The sequence below is a fragment of the Echeneis naucrates genome, chromosome 19, assembly GCF_900963305.1.
Source record: "Echeneis naucrates chromosome 19, fEcheNa1.1, whole genome shotgun sequence".
Taxonomy (NCBI): domain Eukaryota; kingdom Metazoa; phylum Chordata; class Actinopteri; order Carangiformes; family Echeneidae; genus Echeneis; species Echeneis naucrates.
In genome coordinates, this window is record NC_042529.1 from 8,050,715 (window position 1) to 8,066,643 (window position 15,929).

General features: G+C 39.5%; 1 protein-coding gene across 13 annotated transcripts in view; it reads left to right on the top strand.

Annotated features, from left to right (window-relative positions):
• plce1 (phospholipase C, epsilon 1) overlaps positions 1–14,420 on the top strand; it is a 71,537-nt gene extending 57,117 nt beyond the window's left edge. For 11 of the 13 annotated variants that reach the window (XM_029527180.1, XM_029527172.1, XM_029527178.1 and 8 more), the window contains 13 exons: positions 2,444–2,562; positions 2,906–3,023; positions 4,093–4,230; positions 4,671–4,961; positions 5,705–5,868; positions 6,854–7,115; positions 7,219–7,337; positions 7,617–7,745; positions 7,862–8,059; positions 8,312–8,524; positions 8,663–8,875; positions 9,503–9,711; positions 10,838–11,465. In XM_029527180.1, the coding sequence (XP_029383040.1) occupies positions 2,444–2,562; positions 2,906–3,023; positions 4,093–4,230; positions 4,671–4,961; positions 5,705–5,868; positions 6,854–7,115; positions 7,219–7,337; positions 7,617–7,745; positions 7,862–8,059; positions 8,312–8,524; positions 8,663–8,875; positions 9,503–9,667 (2,129 nt within the window). In that variant the 3' untranslated portion in view covers positions 9,668–9,711; positions 10,838–11,465. Of the gene's footprint in view, positions 1–2,443; positions 2,563–2,905; positions 3,024–4,092; positions 4,231–4,670; positions 4,962–5,704; positions 5,869–6,853; positions 7,116–7,218; positions 7,338–7,616; positions 7,746–7,861; positions 8,060–8,311; positions 8,525–8,662; positions 8,876–9,502; positions 9,712–10,837; positions 11,466–11,862 lie in introns of those variants that run through there. The other 2 variants (XR_003842215.1, XM_029527175.1) reach the window with 2 other exon arrangements.
• Positions 14,421–15,929: the final 1,509 nt, after the last annotated feature.

Sequence of the window (15,929 nt, forward strand, 5' to 3'; positions counted from 1 at the left end):
ATTGCAGCTGGTAAAATAAAGTCCACTGTGAATGCTCTTTTGACATCCAACAATGAAGTTCTTTGTAGTAACTCTAATTTATAATTGTTTTACAATGTCATTAGGATGCCAGCTAAACTTATTTATCACAGCATGATTGTTAATAGTCAGATAGTCAATAGCCAGAGACATTTATAGTGTTTGTCATGCTCTCTTCCATCCTTCAGGTTTGCAAAGCCGCTTTTCTTGTGCTGTGTCAACAGAAGTGACTTTTTTAATATCAGTCTGTGTATCAATCATCCAAAATTGCTTCTACTTTAAATTACATTGCTTCACTATGACTCCTGTTTGTATAGAAACCTGGTTGGTTTTTGCTTTTGCGTTTGTATTTTGCTGTTTGCTCCTGTTTTGACATAACATGCCATGCTTTTAGAATTAATTCATTTCCCTGTATTTTAAACATAGTTTAGTCAGAGCAAGATGGGACCAGTGTATGTATCTCTACACCATATTTCTGTTATTATTGTTTTTACTTAAAAGGTAAATGAATTGCACTTATGTGACACTCACTCAAAACACTTTACACTAAGAGCCACATCCACCCATTAACACACATGTTCACACATCAGTGTTACATTAGGTGCAATTTGGAGCTCAGTATCTTGCCAAACACTTAGATATCCTGACGCGATGCAGGCTGGGAAGTGAACCACAGACCATCAGATTAGGGAACGAGTCACTCAACTTCCTGAGCCACAGATATGTAATTATGAATGACATAAAGATTCTACTGAACTTTATTCAAATCAATCAGTGTTTTAACAATGTGTTGTCTGCATGCTCTCTTTCTCTCCCACAAACACATCACCTCCCTCCTCCACCCCCTGCACTGTATTTGTCTGTGACCTTGCTAGTGGCTGGGCAGACTCATCAGGGAAACAAAACAAAGCCATCTGGTTTCTCAGGCCCTACGCTGCCCCCGCACTAAAAAACAGACCAGGGGAAACTACCCTGTCCCGGTCCCAGTCCCAGCTCTGCTCCCTCCTAATGCCTGCCCTCTGCTTGTCCCTGTCAGAAGAACTCACCGGTCATGGACCTTTCAAAACAACGTTTCTCTAATCTAAACCTCATAGCGTAGTTCCATGCTGGTAAGCAAACACTCTTTTAGTCAAATATTAACTTACCAGTCAGCTATCAAGACATCCGGACAAAATAATCCACTCCCCAATCTGGCTGTCTCCATTTTACCATACAAGTTTAGGTATATCAAGATCAGTCCTGCGCTGCCAAGTTGCCTCTGTCCATTGTTAAACAGTAGCTCCTTCCAGTCTCAGCCTGGTCCACCTCACTTGTCTGGATGCTCTACAGTTAGACATACAGGGTCATCTCTGTGGCTAATCTCTATTGTAAGGAAGAAATTCTAAATGTTAGTTTTTAAACTATGTCTACAGTGAAAAGAAAAATGTCCTCATTTCTGCACTGATATCTTTCTTTTTGTGGTTTTGGCTGTTAACATGTAGGCGGAATGGGAGCAGAGGGAAAATTCCCTACTGCTGCTGCTGTTTACAGTTGCTAGACATCGCCTTGAATGTCTGGGTGGGGTGGTGAGGGTCTTTGTGGGCCTTTGTGTTTGCTTGGGAGCACGTTCTTGAGCTCTGCAAGTAGTCAGGTAGATATTGGCTGATGCTTCTCCCTCCGTAATTGTCTTCAAATTGTTCCCACCTGCTCAAAGATTTCCTCACCATTCGAGACAGATGAGATAGAGACCAGCTAGAAGTTTGTGCTTTATTTTTCTGTCTAAATTAGATCCCAATGCAATGGAGTAAGCCCATTAATGAGCCAAATACCAAGTAACCAAGTTGAACATCAAAGCTGATACAAAAGTGCCTTTAAGCTGCAGTTACTGTAGCTCTCGTAGCTGCTCAACCCTCTGACTTTATTCAAATAACAAGAAAAACCAAACTCCTTTCTTGAAATAGTCATTCGTTGTTTTTACAAGATACATTTTCCCAGATTCTAAATTTACCTCTTCTGATATATGTATTACATGTGACTTAACATTATATCAACAGCAACTGTGACACCAACAAGCAATCTTTATGCTACTAGACACAGAGGTTAATGATAGTAGCCATATGGTTTCAAGGAATTACATTCATTATACTTTGAATTCAGTATAATCACATGCAGCTTGTAAGGCTAACGGTAAAATGTATGCTTTTACCGGGGAAAAAAGGGGGTTGAAGATTTGCTTATATTTGGGCATTTGCTTGCTTGATTAACGGGTATCTTGCACACTAACAACACACATAAAAAAAATGGTTTCAGAAAAATACTGCTACAGTAAGTCCTCCCTCTCTGGTAACTGAGCTAATAGTTTGGTTTGTGTTGAACACATGCACTGTTTTTTTTTTTTTTTTTTCTTTTTTTTTTCCTAATTTCATTAATTGTTTTGTCTGTATAGATAACATCCTTGATGACAAACCAGAGGGGAAAAGCTCAGCAGACAAAGAGGAGCCAACTGTTGATGAAATACCGAAGAGGATGAAGAAGGCTGACATCACCACACAGAGCAAAGGAAAGGTCAGCAGCTGAAGAACTAAATTGACCTAACTGCCGTAGTTGTGTTTACATTTAATAACTTCAACAGCTTAAAATACTCCCAAGGAGTTGCCTGTTTTGTGGCTTCTAGGACCCAGTAGTTTTTGGGATTGAAGCCAGCGTTCATTAGTGATTTAACTTGGTTTATTTACCTGAATGAATTTGCCATGAAAGTAAAGGTATAAAATTTGCATAAACTGGCATTGAGGTTAAGTAAGTAGCTCTGCTGCTTTGTTCCTACTTGCTTGCTGCAGTACAACATCACTGTCTCATCAAGTTAAATGTTAATGCGTTCTTCATGTCCTGTGTCTACCTGCACCTGTAGGTGTTTGACATGGAGCTGGGCGAGGAGTTTTACCTTCCTCAGAACAAGAAGGAGAGTCGACAGATTGCTCAGGAGTTGTCTGACCTCGTCATCTACTGCCAGGCTGTGAAATTCCCTGGTAGAGAATATTTTATCATCCTGTCTCTTTGTCAAATGCTGCTCTTTCCCTTCTTTCATTTCTTATTTTAACAGCCATTCTGATTGCTACTGTGCGTTTGCTGTTTCCATACGCCGACTCTTCGCTCAGCGCAAACTAATTTATGCTCATTCTGTTTCCACTGTCTGGTCTTTTACTCTTGACGTGACATAATTTTCATTATCTCATCTCCTCTGTCTTGTCCACTCCCATGTTATATTTAAAAGGTCAAACCTTTCCCCAAATTTCAATATTTTTTTTTCATTGCATGACATTTAATATCCATGTATTTCACTCCATTCCTCTCCCACACAGGACACCCACTAAGATGCTGAATCCCTTACTCCCCATGGGAAAGATATGGTTACGTTTTTTTGTGTTGTCAGTCCCTGAAGAGAACAACAGCGGTACATCCCGGGTTTAAATTTGACTTGGGTCATTTGTCGCATGCAACTCTCCACTGCCTCCCGCTTTTAACTGATTTGCTTTAATGGCCATGTCAATTATATTCTTCTAATTCAACATTCCAGAAGTTCAGGGTGTTTGACTTTGTTTTCTGTACCCACATAAAATGCTTCTTATTTTACTTTTATTGGGATCTATCTTCATTCTTTGCTAGTACTTATCTCAAGTATTTCGTTATGTCCATTGAATTATCTTATCTCCTCTTTCCTCCCTCAAGTGTCGCCTTTTCTGCTTGTCTCCTCTTTTCTTTATGTGACATCTGCCCTTATAAACCCGCCTGTGTTTCCACTGGTATTTTATTTGTTGACTGTTTCCAGGGACCTGAGATCTAAGAGGGGGAAGGGAGGGCAACTGGCCCAATTCAGGCAGACAGCAGTCTGATCGCTGTCGTGTCAAACATACTTTAAGTGACGCCTGCTGGACAGAGAGGCAACATCTTCATAATGATTCAGTGACAGCTCTGAGTGATATAAGTTGAGAAGAGCGATACTGATCATCATCATCACTGTTGTGGTGTCTTCAGTGGTACTGCATTTCATCATTCACCATTCTCTCTTTTGTTTGTGTTTTGTGTGTGGGAACCTAGGCCTCTCCACACTGTCTCCGGCTGGCTCTGGCAGAGGGAAGGACAGAGGAAAGAGCAGGAAGTCCATATTTGGCACAGCTCCCGCTCGCTGCAGCACCACGGGGGAGGTCACAACCCAGAGCCGCACCCCTGGGAAAGGTACGTAGGGCCAAGGGGCGCAGATTCTTAGCATGTGTGTGTTAAAAAACAGATACATGTATTTTTGTTCCGTTCTTATTTGCATTTCAGAGATATTTTGAAAAATGGAAATGTTACTGAGAAAGAGTAGGTGGATGTGAAGCCCAAAAAGGCCATCCATCTCCCAACACTGACACCCATCCAAGTCAATTGAGCAGTTTTAGATTAACATGGTTGCAACTAAATGTGGGACAGTTTGATTGGATACGCAGCTGAATTTTATCAAGGAAATAAGAAAAAGAAAAACTTCACTAAAATGAAAGCTTACAGAAGACAGCAACGTTCAGGATTAAATAAGCAACATTAAAAATGTAAGTTTTGGGAAAATCTTCATGTGCCCCTGGTGGTTGAGAACATAGGGATTCTGGGTCTGTAAACACATCTTTCTGCCCTGCGTCCAGGTGTCACAGAGCGGCTGAGCTGGGAAGAGCAGCAGACATCCCCCACCCTCAACCCCCCAACTTCTCTCAGCGCAATCATCCGCACGCCCAAGTGCTACCACATCTCCTCCGTCAATGAGAACGCTGCCAAGCGCCTATGTCGGCGCTACTCTCAGAAACTGATCCAGCACACTGTGTGCCAGCTGCTCAGGACGTACCCGGCGGCAACCAGGATCGACTCAACGAACCCAAACCCATTGCTGTTCTGGTTGCACGGTATTCAGCTGGTTGCGCTCAACTATCAAACCGATGGTGAGGGCAGCACAAAAAGAAGCTTTTCACTCTTTGTTTTCAAATGAACATCACGAAGGGCAATTTCTAGAAACTTGTCTCTTGCAAACCATATCATCTCAAAATCTTTCACATCTTTGTAGAAACTTGAAATTGGCTGAGAGGCTGTAATTCTAACTGAGCCAGTGCTGCCCATTATCCATAAAACAGGAAAAAAACTGGACATTTTGGATTAAACTTGGCGACATTATAAGAGGAGTATGTGTTATATCTTTGAAAATTGTTAGATAAAATGTTTTCTTATGATTTTCTTTTTAAGGGATTGTTCAAGTCTTCTCACTTTTTTTGTATAATGTTGTTTAATGTTGTATGTGCACATCTGCTGTCTGAAATCTGACAGTTTAAGATAATTGGCCAAAAAAAAAACCCTTTTCTGTTTTTGTCTGCTTCTTAAATTGTTGTTTTTTTTCTTACAGTTTGAATCAAAATTTGCAAAACACGATCACCTGGTTGTGTGCAATTAGAAACGTACCTGCACTGAAACATACACGTTTTGTCAGTCAGTCAGTTAGTCAGTCTGGTGTAACTAAATTAGAGTGAATCACCAAAAACAAACAGGGAAAATCACTTCACTTCAATCAATTCAATACTCCGCCTCTTAGATAGCTTTTTCTGCAAATGCTAAGGAGGGGTTTAAGTTGTTGGATAGAGCTGTTTGCTTCAGTGCTAATTGAATTGACTGCTCTTGCTCTTCTCATTCGCAGACCTGCCCATGCAGCTTAACACAGCACTGTTTGAGGCCAACGGCGGCTGTGGTTATGTCCTAAAGCCGGCGGTGCTGTGGGACCGTAGCTGTCCACTTTATCAGCAGTTCTGTCCCATGGAGAGAGATGTGGAGAAAATGAGCCCTGCTGTGTATTCCCTCACTGTGAGTTGAAATTTTTGAAACTATTCGAGCCAAAAGGAGGATCGGTCGGGGTGACTACTCTGTCCTCAAGAGTTTTTTAACTTTCAACTTTCACCCTCACTTCTTTTGACTAACACCTTTGGCTTCCTGCCTCTTTGAATATTTTCCTAAATACCTCTTATATACTCAGTTTGAAGCAAAAACTTTCATGATATGCTTGATATATGATATATATATAATATATTTGCTGTTGCAATATTTTGTATTTGCAAATAATGTCTCACTGCATTTAAATTGCATATTTATTTCATTTCCAGTCTCATTTATTTTTCAGTCTGTACTTTTCATCACTTTGCGTCACTCACTGCACATTCTTTGCAAAAAAAACCAAAAAACAAAACTGAACACTGTAAGCCTGGATATTACTGCAATAAGTCAGGTGTTACAAGTCTGTAAGATACATCTGTGTGAATGATAAAGAGGAGCTGTTACAGTCTTACTGCCAGACATTTAATGTGTCGTGTATCTGTGTACTAAACGGATAACATCTTAAATTGATTAATCAACGTCATGTTAAACATCCTCATTCTGTTGGATTTACCTGCTGCAAGCATTCATTCAAAGTTGCTAGTGTTTACCCACACACCAGGATCTGTTGTGAGGTTGTGATTATCTGGTTCCATGTTGTGTGTGTGTGTGTGTGTGTGTGTGTGTGTGTGTGTGTGTGTGTGTGTGTGTGTGTGTGTGTATGAGTCAGTCAGTGAGTGAGTGAGTGAGACAAGGAGAAGATTAAAGAGTCATTGTTGGCAGGTCAATGTGACTTCAGGGATTACAGAGTTTTTTTGGCTTCATGCTTTCTCAGGTTTTCATCAAATGCACTGAAAACAAGATGGTTTTTCAAAAACCGGGATCATATAAATGGAATCTTAGCTGCGTTGTTGATACAGTGTGTTATTATCCAAGCTCATTCATCATGTCCTGCCTTCTCTCATTTGTTTTCTCTCAGATTGTCTCCGGTCAGAACGTTTGTCCCAGTAACAATTCCGGGAGTCCCTGCATTGAGGTGGACATTCTGGGCATGCCCATTGACAGCTGCCACTTCCGCACCAAACCCATCCACCGCAACACCCTCAACCCCATGTGGAATGAGCACTTTCAGTTCACAGTGCACTTTGAAGAGATGTGCTTCCTGCGCTTTGCCGTGGTGGAGAACAACAGTTCCCAGACTACTGCCCAGAGGACTCTTCCTCTGAAAGCCCTCAAACCAGGTAGGCGTTTAAGATATTTTAGTTTCAACATAATAGCACTGGCCAGTAATGGATGCCATAGACAAAATCTCTTTGTTGTTGTGTCTTTTTTTTTTTTTTTTAGGGTACAGACATGTCCAGTTGAGGACACAGCATAATGAGCCACTTGAAGTGTCCAGCCTATTTATCTACAGCCGCAGAACAGAAGATGGTCCCACAGGGGGCGCTACACCCTCATCCTTGGTAAGACTTATTCAGGTCACATTTCAGTTGCACTTAAAAAACCTTTTAATGCTACAGACAGATTTCTTAATAATTTAAATGTTGCAGGCCACAATCCAAGCATGTTCAAAGAAATTCCTCTGGCACTGAATGCAACATCATTGCTGTGAATCAGTTTGGTCTTACTCCATCATACTCTTTGAGGACACAGTTAGAGAGGGTGTCTGATAAAGGGGATAAATCACACAAGTATGTTTCATAGCAACCTGCTCTCTCGCTCCTCTCTCGCTCGCTACACAGCTGTTCAGTTCAGAGGAGTCTTGTGCATCCCAGCGGCAGCAGGTGACGGTACATGGAGCCCCCGGTTCTGAGCCCTTCACTGTGTTCGGTGTAACGGAGCAAACCACTGCCAAGCAGCTGCTGGACACAGTCAGTAACTCAGAAATAGAAATTTATGATACTTGAATAAGGTTGCACACCTTTGTGTCAACTTATGTCTTGTGTTTTTGCATGCCTAAACTTTTTCATTAACCATCTTCCCATAGGTGGTAGCGTCTGCGGGAAAGCCACAGGATTACTTCCTTTGTGAGGAGAGGGTTCCTCTGTTGAAGGAGCGCAGTGAGGCAAAGCACTGTGCAGAGCATCGACCTCTTGCACCTGAAGAGGAGGTGGTCAGGCTTGTCCACAGCTGGAACTCTGAGGAGGGATACGTGGGAAGGATTTGCCTTAAAACAAGAGAGGAGGTCTGTGCAGTCTTCATGTTTAATGTTTCATCAGATTTCTTTGTTGAATGATTTAGAACATTTTCATCTGAAGTCCTTTGCTTATTATAAGCTTTTTTAAAATTTAATAATAAAATTCAAGCAATGCCATAGACTGTATAGTTTATTTTATTTAGAGCATAGCTCCCCCCTGTGGTTGTCCTTTTCAATAAATAATAAATAAGTGATGCTTCACATGTGTTTCACGTCTGATTTACTGATTTACTCATACAGAACTTAAATGAAAGGAACCCAGTGCCAGAGGGAGAAGAGGAGTTGACTGTGGGAAGCAGAGAAGGAGCAGGAGGAGGAGGAGGGGGAGGAGGGGGAGGAGGAGGAGGAGAGGACGATATGTTCTTCGTTCAGGTCCATGAAGTGTCACCAGAACAGCCTCATACCGTGATCAAGGCCCCACGTTACAGCACAGCTCAGGACATTGTACAGCAGGTATGGTTTTCACTGCATTAGGTTCTGCACTATGGAGACAAAATAAATGAACGTAGCTTGTCCTAATGCAGAAAAATGTAAGAAAAATAAGCCCTCTATTTTATTTACATGTTCTTCCTCTTTCTCTCTCTTGGTCAGACTCTGTCAAAAGCCAAGTATTCCTACAGTATCTTAACAAATCCCAACCCATGTGACTATGTCCTGATGGAAGAAGTGACCAAAGATGTTGGCTCTAAGAAGTCCTCCACCACCAAACCTTTGCAGCGGGTGCTGCTGGATCATGAGTGTGTCTACCAGGCGCAGAGCCGCTGGCGGGGGGCGGGAAAGTTTATTCTTAAGCTTAAAGAGCAGGTAGCTCTAAACATGGTTGCTAGAGACATAGAGACATTTTAGTTTTTGTTTTGCAATCATGTGCATGACAAAAAATTTTCCTTTGAAAATTGCCCCACTAACATCTTGCATGCTCCATACGTGGACTGAATCCTGGGAACTTTGTACTTGAGAAACCTGGCTGACTGTCTCTCTAACTCAATTACTCCATGTTGTTGTGAGAAGGTCATCGTCTTATAACACCTGCGTGATGGATTGCATGTGCTTTTAACCCATCGCTGCTTCCTTTGTTTGTGACCCTTTTTTAATGTCCACTTGCTGATTTGTTTGTTCTTGTGATTGATAGTTTAATGTTAGACTTTCTCTGCTTGTCTTCAGCCAGTGTTTTTACATGTTGTAAATCTGAGATAAATAATTTTATTATTCACCATCCATTGAATATGAGTATATTGTTCAATGACCTGCCTCGTTGAATAAAGTTAAAGATTTTGTTTAATCTATATTTCCTTTTGTTTTTTTCCAAAGAAAAGGTATTTTTGACTACTGACACAGAGAGGACTATTAAGGAGAAAACTGCTGAAAACCTTCTGGTACATCTTCAGGGTCTCTTTATGCATTTCACTTACATGACTCAATTCCTGATTCCAGGTGGCGCGGGAAGACAAAAAGAAAGTAATTTCCTTCGCCAGCGAGCTCAAGAAGCTGACCAGTCGCAGTCGCAGCATGACGACTGGCGGCGGATTGGACGGTCCTGCCCAGAGTAAGGATGATAGAGCTGCATGCTGTGTGGCTCTGACAGAGCTCCAGGAGTGAGGCTCACATTCTGCCTGCTGTCTGTGCATGGGAAGGCAACAGAGGTACCGTATGTTGTCTCTAACCTCTAACACTACAAGAGATACTTCATATGAAGTGAACAATCCAAACCTTGAAAACTTTTTGTGGCACTTTTGGTGCTGTAGGGTCAAACAAACAAACCTAAAGTAGCCAAATAAACACAATCTGTTTTGAATTTCTCAGTTATGCTAATTATACAAGCAGGTTATCTGTAGAAAATTGGGTTCTCTCCTTTGAGATGTAAATACAATGTAGAAGAAACAGAAATTGACAAGTTGATTTATTCAAAGTTTATTTTGCAGCTGTTTAGTATCAATCACTTATATAATCACATTTTGGAGGATTTTAACATTCACATCCATGCGATATTGGAAAACCAGTAAATCATTTCAGCCATCATGCTGACATTGTTTTGTTAATTATGGTTTCTAAAGTCAAGAATGAACCTTTGACCTCACCTGTATTTGAGCTTTAGATTTATAGAAGTTTATTTTGATTACTGGTCAGGCAAAAAATTCACTTATTAAATTCTGAATCAGGTTCATTAAGCGCAAGTTTATATTTAGAGTACTTACATGAAGACTTTTTCCAAAGAAAGGATAAGGCCTGAAATAGAGGCAGCCGGAGTGGAGACCAAAGAGCCATTCAGTAGAGGTGGGTGTGAAGTATTGAAAATCCTACAAGATATAGTTTCATAGATGTTAGAAATACATCACTTCTCTCTCACAATAGCTGGAACTCCTGTTTTAACCTGCCATGCAAAAGGACTTTGAAGTAAACTGGACCACACTACCGAAGACTTTTAGCACCGTTTGTCAGTTACAAACTTAGACTTTCAGTAATTTATGTGTTGAGTGAAGAACTCACAAGTAGTATATGAAATGCAATATCACCTATTTTTGCAATTTACTTCAAAGTCTGTTTACAATTCAGTGAATTGTTCACTCTCATATTTCTTATACTTAATTTATAGCAACATTTAATCTCTTTTATAACAGATGGTCTCACTCCGCAGTGTGCTCATCACGGTTGTGATCTTAATAAGTGCTGTGTTGTGTTCTAGATAGATTAGTCCGGTACCACTGTTTTTCTATAAAATTGCTTGTGTTTTATGCAAATATGTGTAAATAAGTATTGTGTCCCCTGCAGGGTATCTGTCTGCAGCTGCAGGTCTGAAGGTGTGGGTGGCAGAGGGCAGGGTGGGGGCAGGAAGGTTCCTACAGGCCTCCTCATCCTCCTCCTCCTCTTCCTTTAGGCGGCGACTCCAACCTGATCATCTGCCCACCTCTTCTCTGACCCCCCTGGCCTGGAAGATTCACCTCCTCAGGAACTGGAAGATCCACAAATGAAAACCAGAGAGTGCAATTTGTGTCGACTTCTTCTAAAATTGGAGGATTCCCCTTTACAAGAGATGACTCTGATGCATCGTGGATATCACCCTCTCCTTGTCCTAGTTGAGCAAGTGGAGGATGGGATTCAAGCGAAGCCCTTTTAACAGGCTGGGTGACGCTGGTTGAGCTGCTTTGCTTGGTTGAGTGACAGACAGGAGTTTCTGACTGGAAATCTGTGGACAGCTCTGTGCTCATCGTGGTTCATTGATTGGAATGTGCTTCCACAGAGAGTCCACAGTAATAGAGGCAGCTGCTGAAATTGAAGTCATAAGGTACGTGATCAGGGATACAAGAGAGCAGAAATGCATTCCCTCTCTTATCCCCCAAAAAACACACTTCCTTGAGTCACATTACAAGGGTAGAAAGGTATGGCTTTGCTTTCAGTTGTGCCTTTTTTTTTTTTTTTTTTTTTTTAAACTTCTTCAGAAGGTTACAGCAAGGGCTAAGAAAGGGTGGCTGCGGGGGGGGGGGGGGGGGGGGACGAAATGGCCTCTGCATTGAATGAGTTCTTCAAAGAGTTGATTCAGGGAAAATTCAAATACGGCTCCACAGAAGATGAAATGACCAGTGCACTAGCACAGGCTCCAGTTTGCAATTTGAGATCTAATCTGTATTCAGTTTAAAGTAACTTTTTACACTACAGTTTTTTTTTTTTTTTCTGGCATCATGAGAAAAAAGCACCCAGAAGATTGGTGGTGGGGGCGGAGGGGGCTCTGCTAAGAGACGTAGAAGGAGAGTACGAGGGCCGAGGGGGTGAATCACTTTTTGCTCTCTCCTTCTCAGGTAGGGGCCGTTGGGCTGAGGGCGCTGTGAAGGAGGCTGACAAGCTGGCTTGTACAATTCTTTTCTTAATGTTGCAATTTCACAGTACTGTAAATGCAGATGGCTGCATCTTAATATGAGTGGCGTCAAACTGAGACGACATACATCCGAACAGACAATGGAAGCAGCAGACCCTTTGCGATTTCTTAGACACTAATGTGACTGCCCTAAAGGTGAGTTCTAGTTGTATCTCTGACAAAGATCTTTGGCCGCCTCCATGAGGGGATTAATGTTGTTATCATTGTCTGCAAATTGTTCTTTTGTGTTTCATGTTTATTTTATGTTTTCAAAATTGAACTGTGCTATCTAAGAACTCGACCCAAACTAAACAAGGTCTAAAACTGGCAAAGTTTGGATTTCATTCCAAAAAATCTTATAAGTTGTCAGGTAGGATGGATTTCAGCTTTTATGACTTAAAAGCTTTGGAGTTTTATTGCTACAACCATTTTGGTAAAAAAAAAACAAAACATCCCTTACTTTGGAGGGATTCGCCTTGTCAGCATTTTGCACATTTTGTTTTCTTTGTGCTGTTATCATCAGTATTGTTGTTGTAGTGTTACTGATGATTGACAGAATCTTTTTGTCAAAAGATAGTCAAATTATTATTATTTTATTTTAATTCTGATCATAATATTTATTATTTCTAATCCCAGGCCAGTTGTGAATTTAGTTTTGAAGAAAACAAAAGTTAAATATTTGGACTGGTTTTTAGAAATCTAGAAATATAATTCCCAATGAAAAATTATTCTTTAAAATAAGGCTTTACATTGCAATGAATTTCTTTGGCCTTGATTTTGATTGATGTATCTTTATAGAGTACTGTATTGATTGTCATTTATCATGATTAGTTTATTTCCACTCCTTGTGCATTTCAATTTTCTTTTCCAATATTTGAAATTTTTCCCTTTTTTTTTTTTGATGTGTAACATTTCCATATAACATTTTTTTTCCGTACAGTTCCTGTAGAGCTAATATTTAAAAATCTAAATGCTTTCAGTCAGTGTCACATTTGCTGTACTTTGGCAAAACTTCCTTCAATTTATCTAGAGAAAATTCAAACATCTTTGAATGTGAATTCTGAAAGGAAAAAAAAATCCTGTGTTTTTTGGGTTAGCCCTAACCCTAAAGCAAATGTATTATATTGTTTTTCTGGGTGGATTTACCAAATTTCTAACCCACATTCCAACACTGAAGGACTGAAATCATGCGTTCACAGAAGCTTCCCCCGACCTGCAGACTGCAAATATTGCTGCTAAAATGCAGGGAGAGTTTAGTTTTATTCAAAAGGTTGAATTTTATTTTCATTTCCAGGCCACACTACAAATATAATTGGACTTTCTGTCCTTTTTTACTTTCATTTTGTCTTCAAGTAAAACAAGTAACAACTCTGTGCCAAGTAATGATGTTTAAATTTTAGTGCAATAGTGAAGTTTGTCACGTCAGCTCTTTAGGTCTTGTTTTTCTCCTTATTTTATGACTCTAATTTCTTTATTCCTGACCTTGACTTGTTCCTTAGAATAGTCAAACTTGTTAAAATTCACGCACAAAGATGATCATTCGCTCGTCACAAGCCAAAGGAATGTTTCCTTAAAGTGAGCTGTTGTTCTCAGAAACCACAACTCTGTTCCTGACAGGTACAGTAGTGACTGTTTTGTCATGATAAATAAATGTAGAAATAACTCATGTTTTAGAACCTGGTGATCACAGTGACTTCAGCTGATGTAACTATGCGAAACCCACACTGATTCTGAACCTGAAGGGACGTTTTCTGTTGAATTGTACATTTATGATCCATCTGCTTCACCACATCGTCACGTTTCGTTCTTTCTTTCTAACTTGTAGACCTCATTTCTGAATGTAACATTTCTTAATGTGTTGAACCTGAGACAAATGTGCGTTTGGATCTTTATTTATTTTAATGTGAAGCCCTGGTTGGCATTTATCTGTCATTGCTGTTTGTGTACAATTTCCTGTAAGTAGATATAAAGTGTTTTTCCCTTCTTTTTTTTTTTTTTTTTATTTATTTCAAAATGAGAGAGAATAAACTCTGAAGTGCTCTAATTTACTCAAACACATTTAGACATATAAAGAAATATTTTACTTTCTGTGTAAAATATTCAGTGTAGTATTCATTATCTCTGGCATGTTATTCTGCAGTACACAGCAGCATCTTTTAATGTCTATTGTTTTGTGAGTTTTTCACAAATATGTACAAAAGCTGACAATTTGAAACTTTGTTAAATAGTTTTTTCGATGATGATTTTGGTGTATTCATTATATCCACTGAATATGACACGTGTTTGCTGACTGTGGGCTATGTTTTATTTTTTAGCACCCTGTTTCCATAAGATGTGCAGTATATCCTTTAACATCCACTATCCATGTAATGACGTGACTGTCAAGTGAACCTTTGTCTATTTACTTGAATTTTCAAAAGGATGATTATTGGTGGATTTATTATATACCAGGATCATAATAAAATTTGAAATACTCATAAATGTACCATAATTCTATTATTTGCTTATACTTAAAATGTGCTTGAATGTTTACATTAGTGATACAAACAGAATAATCTCTTTCTACATAACTTTTAGTTTTGATACTTGAAGTATATTTTCATTAATTATTTATTGACCTTTTGAATTGTCTGTATATTTTCTGTAGTTAAGGGTCCTTATCCCAACACGTTAATAACTTTGTTAATCAGTCTAAGTCAATGGATGCACAAAACAACTAAAGCTCCACTGTTTGTGCTGTGTGGTCCTGCACACACACATTTTTTGTCAGGTGTGTAACTGTTTACTGCTCATAAAACATCCTGTGTGGGACTGTCATATGAAATTAATGTGCTAAGCCACATTCAGGATGAAACACACAATAAGTCAGCTTATTTTTTAACATCATTACAGCCACGAATCAAATCTTTTGCGCCTGTGTCATAGATTAATGAGCCGAGTTCAGTCCGTCTTCTCCACTAATAAAGCACAGTGGACTCAGGAATCAGTGACATAATCAGCTCATTTAGTTGAATCAATAGCAGCAGCTCAGACGTGCCCTTCCTTCCAGAAACTGTTGAAAATACTGCTCTGTAGTACAGTCCACTAATTCCAGCTAATAAGGAGCACTCATTTTCAAATATCACCACCGGTATGGCACCCTCTGTTGCATTCCTTAATGCAAAATTATGCAGACGTCAAATTAAATGTGAGAGTTTTAAAACTTGGCTAATTCCACAGCTTAATGGTCCGACTTCTTTCAGACTTCACTATAATGTGGCTCACAATTAAAAAGTTCTCTCACCTTTATCACATCGAAGTTTGATGAGGGATGAGGATCCGTGTGCTGTTGAGTCAGCTCTCAGGGATCCTGTGGAATTAGGGAATTCAAAAAAATAATCTCTTTAATTCCAAACAGTATCTTGTTTAATTAAAGGAAAATGCTAATGTCTTTTAAAAGATTTTTGCTTCTGTGGGCAACTTTTTCTGAATCACATAACTTTTTAATTTAATGAAAAAAAAATAAAATAAATAAAAATCTAAATCTTGACATTTTTTATCAACGTAAAACTTTGAATCAAGTCCTCCTCTCTTTAATCTCCCTTACTCTATTATAGCTCATGCATTTTGTATCTCTTTTTCTTTTGACTTGAAAATCTTTTTGTAGTTCTTATTCTATTTTCAAGTTTCAAATAGAACTTCTGTATTGAGTGAAGCAGAAATCTAAGCTTTGAGCGAGTGTAACAAGTATCTGCGGGCTCGTGGAAACATTTTGATGGCAGGTATAATGCAGCTACATCTTGAATGAGTAGTTTACCGGTTTGGAAGCTTTCTTATTTCCCTTGTTGAGATTTAGATGACAATTTGAATATTTGCATCAAACCTGCAGTGCAATTTAGGCACTCGAGACAAGCTGGAGCAGCATGTATACTCCATGTGAAGTTTAGAAAGTTTAACTTAGTTTCTGAGGGGAGACATGAACTCAGAGCCAATTTAGCCAAAGTGCATGTTTCAATTGATGAAATATATATA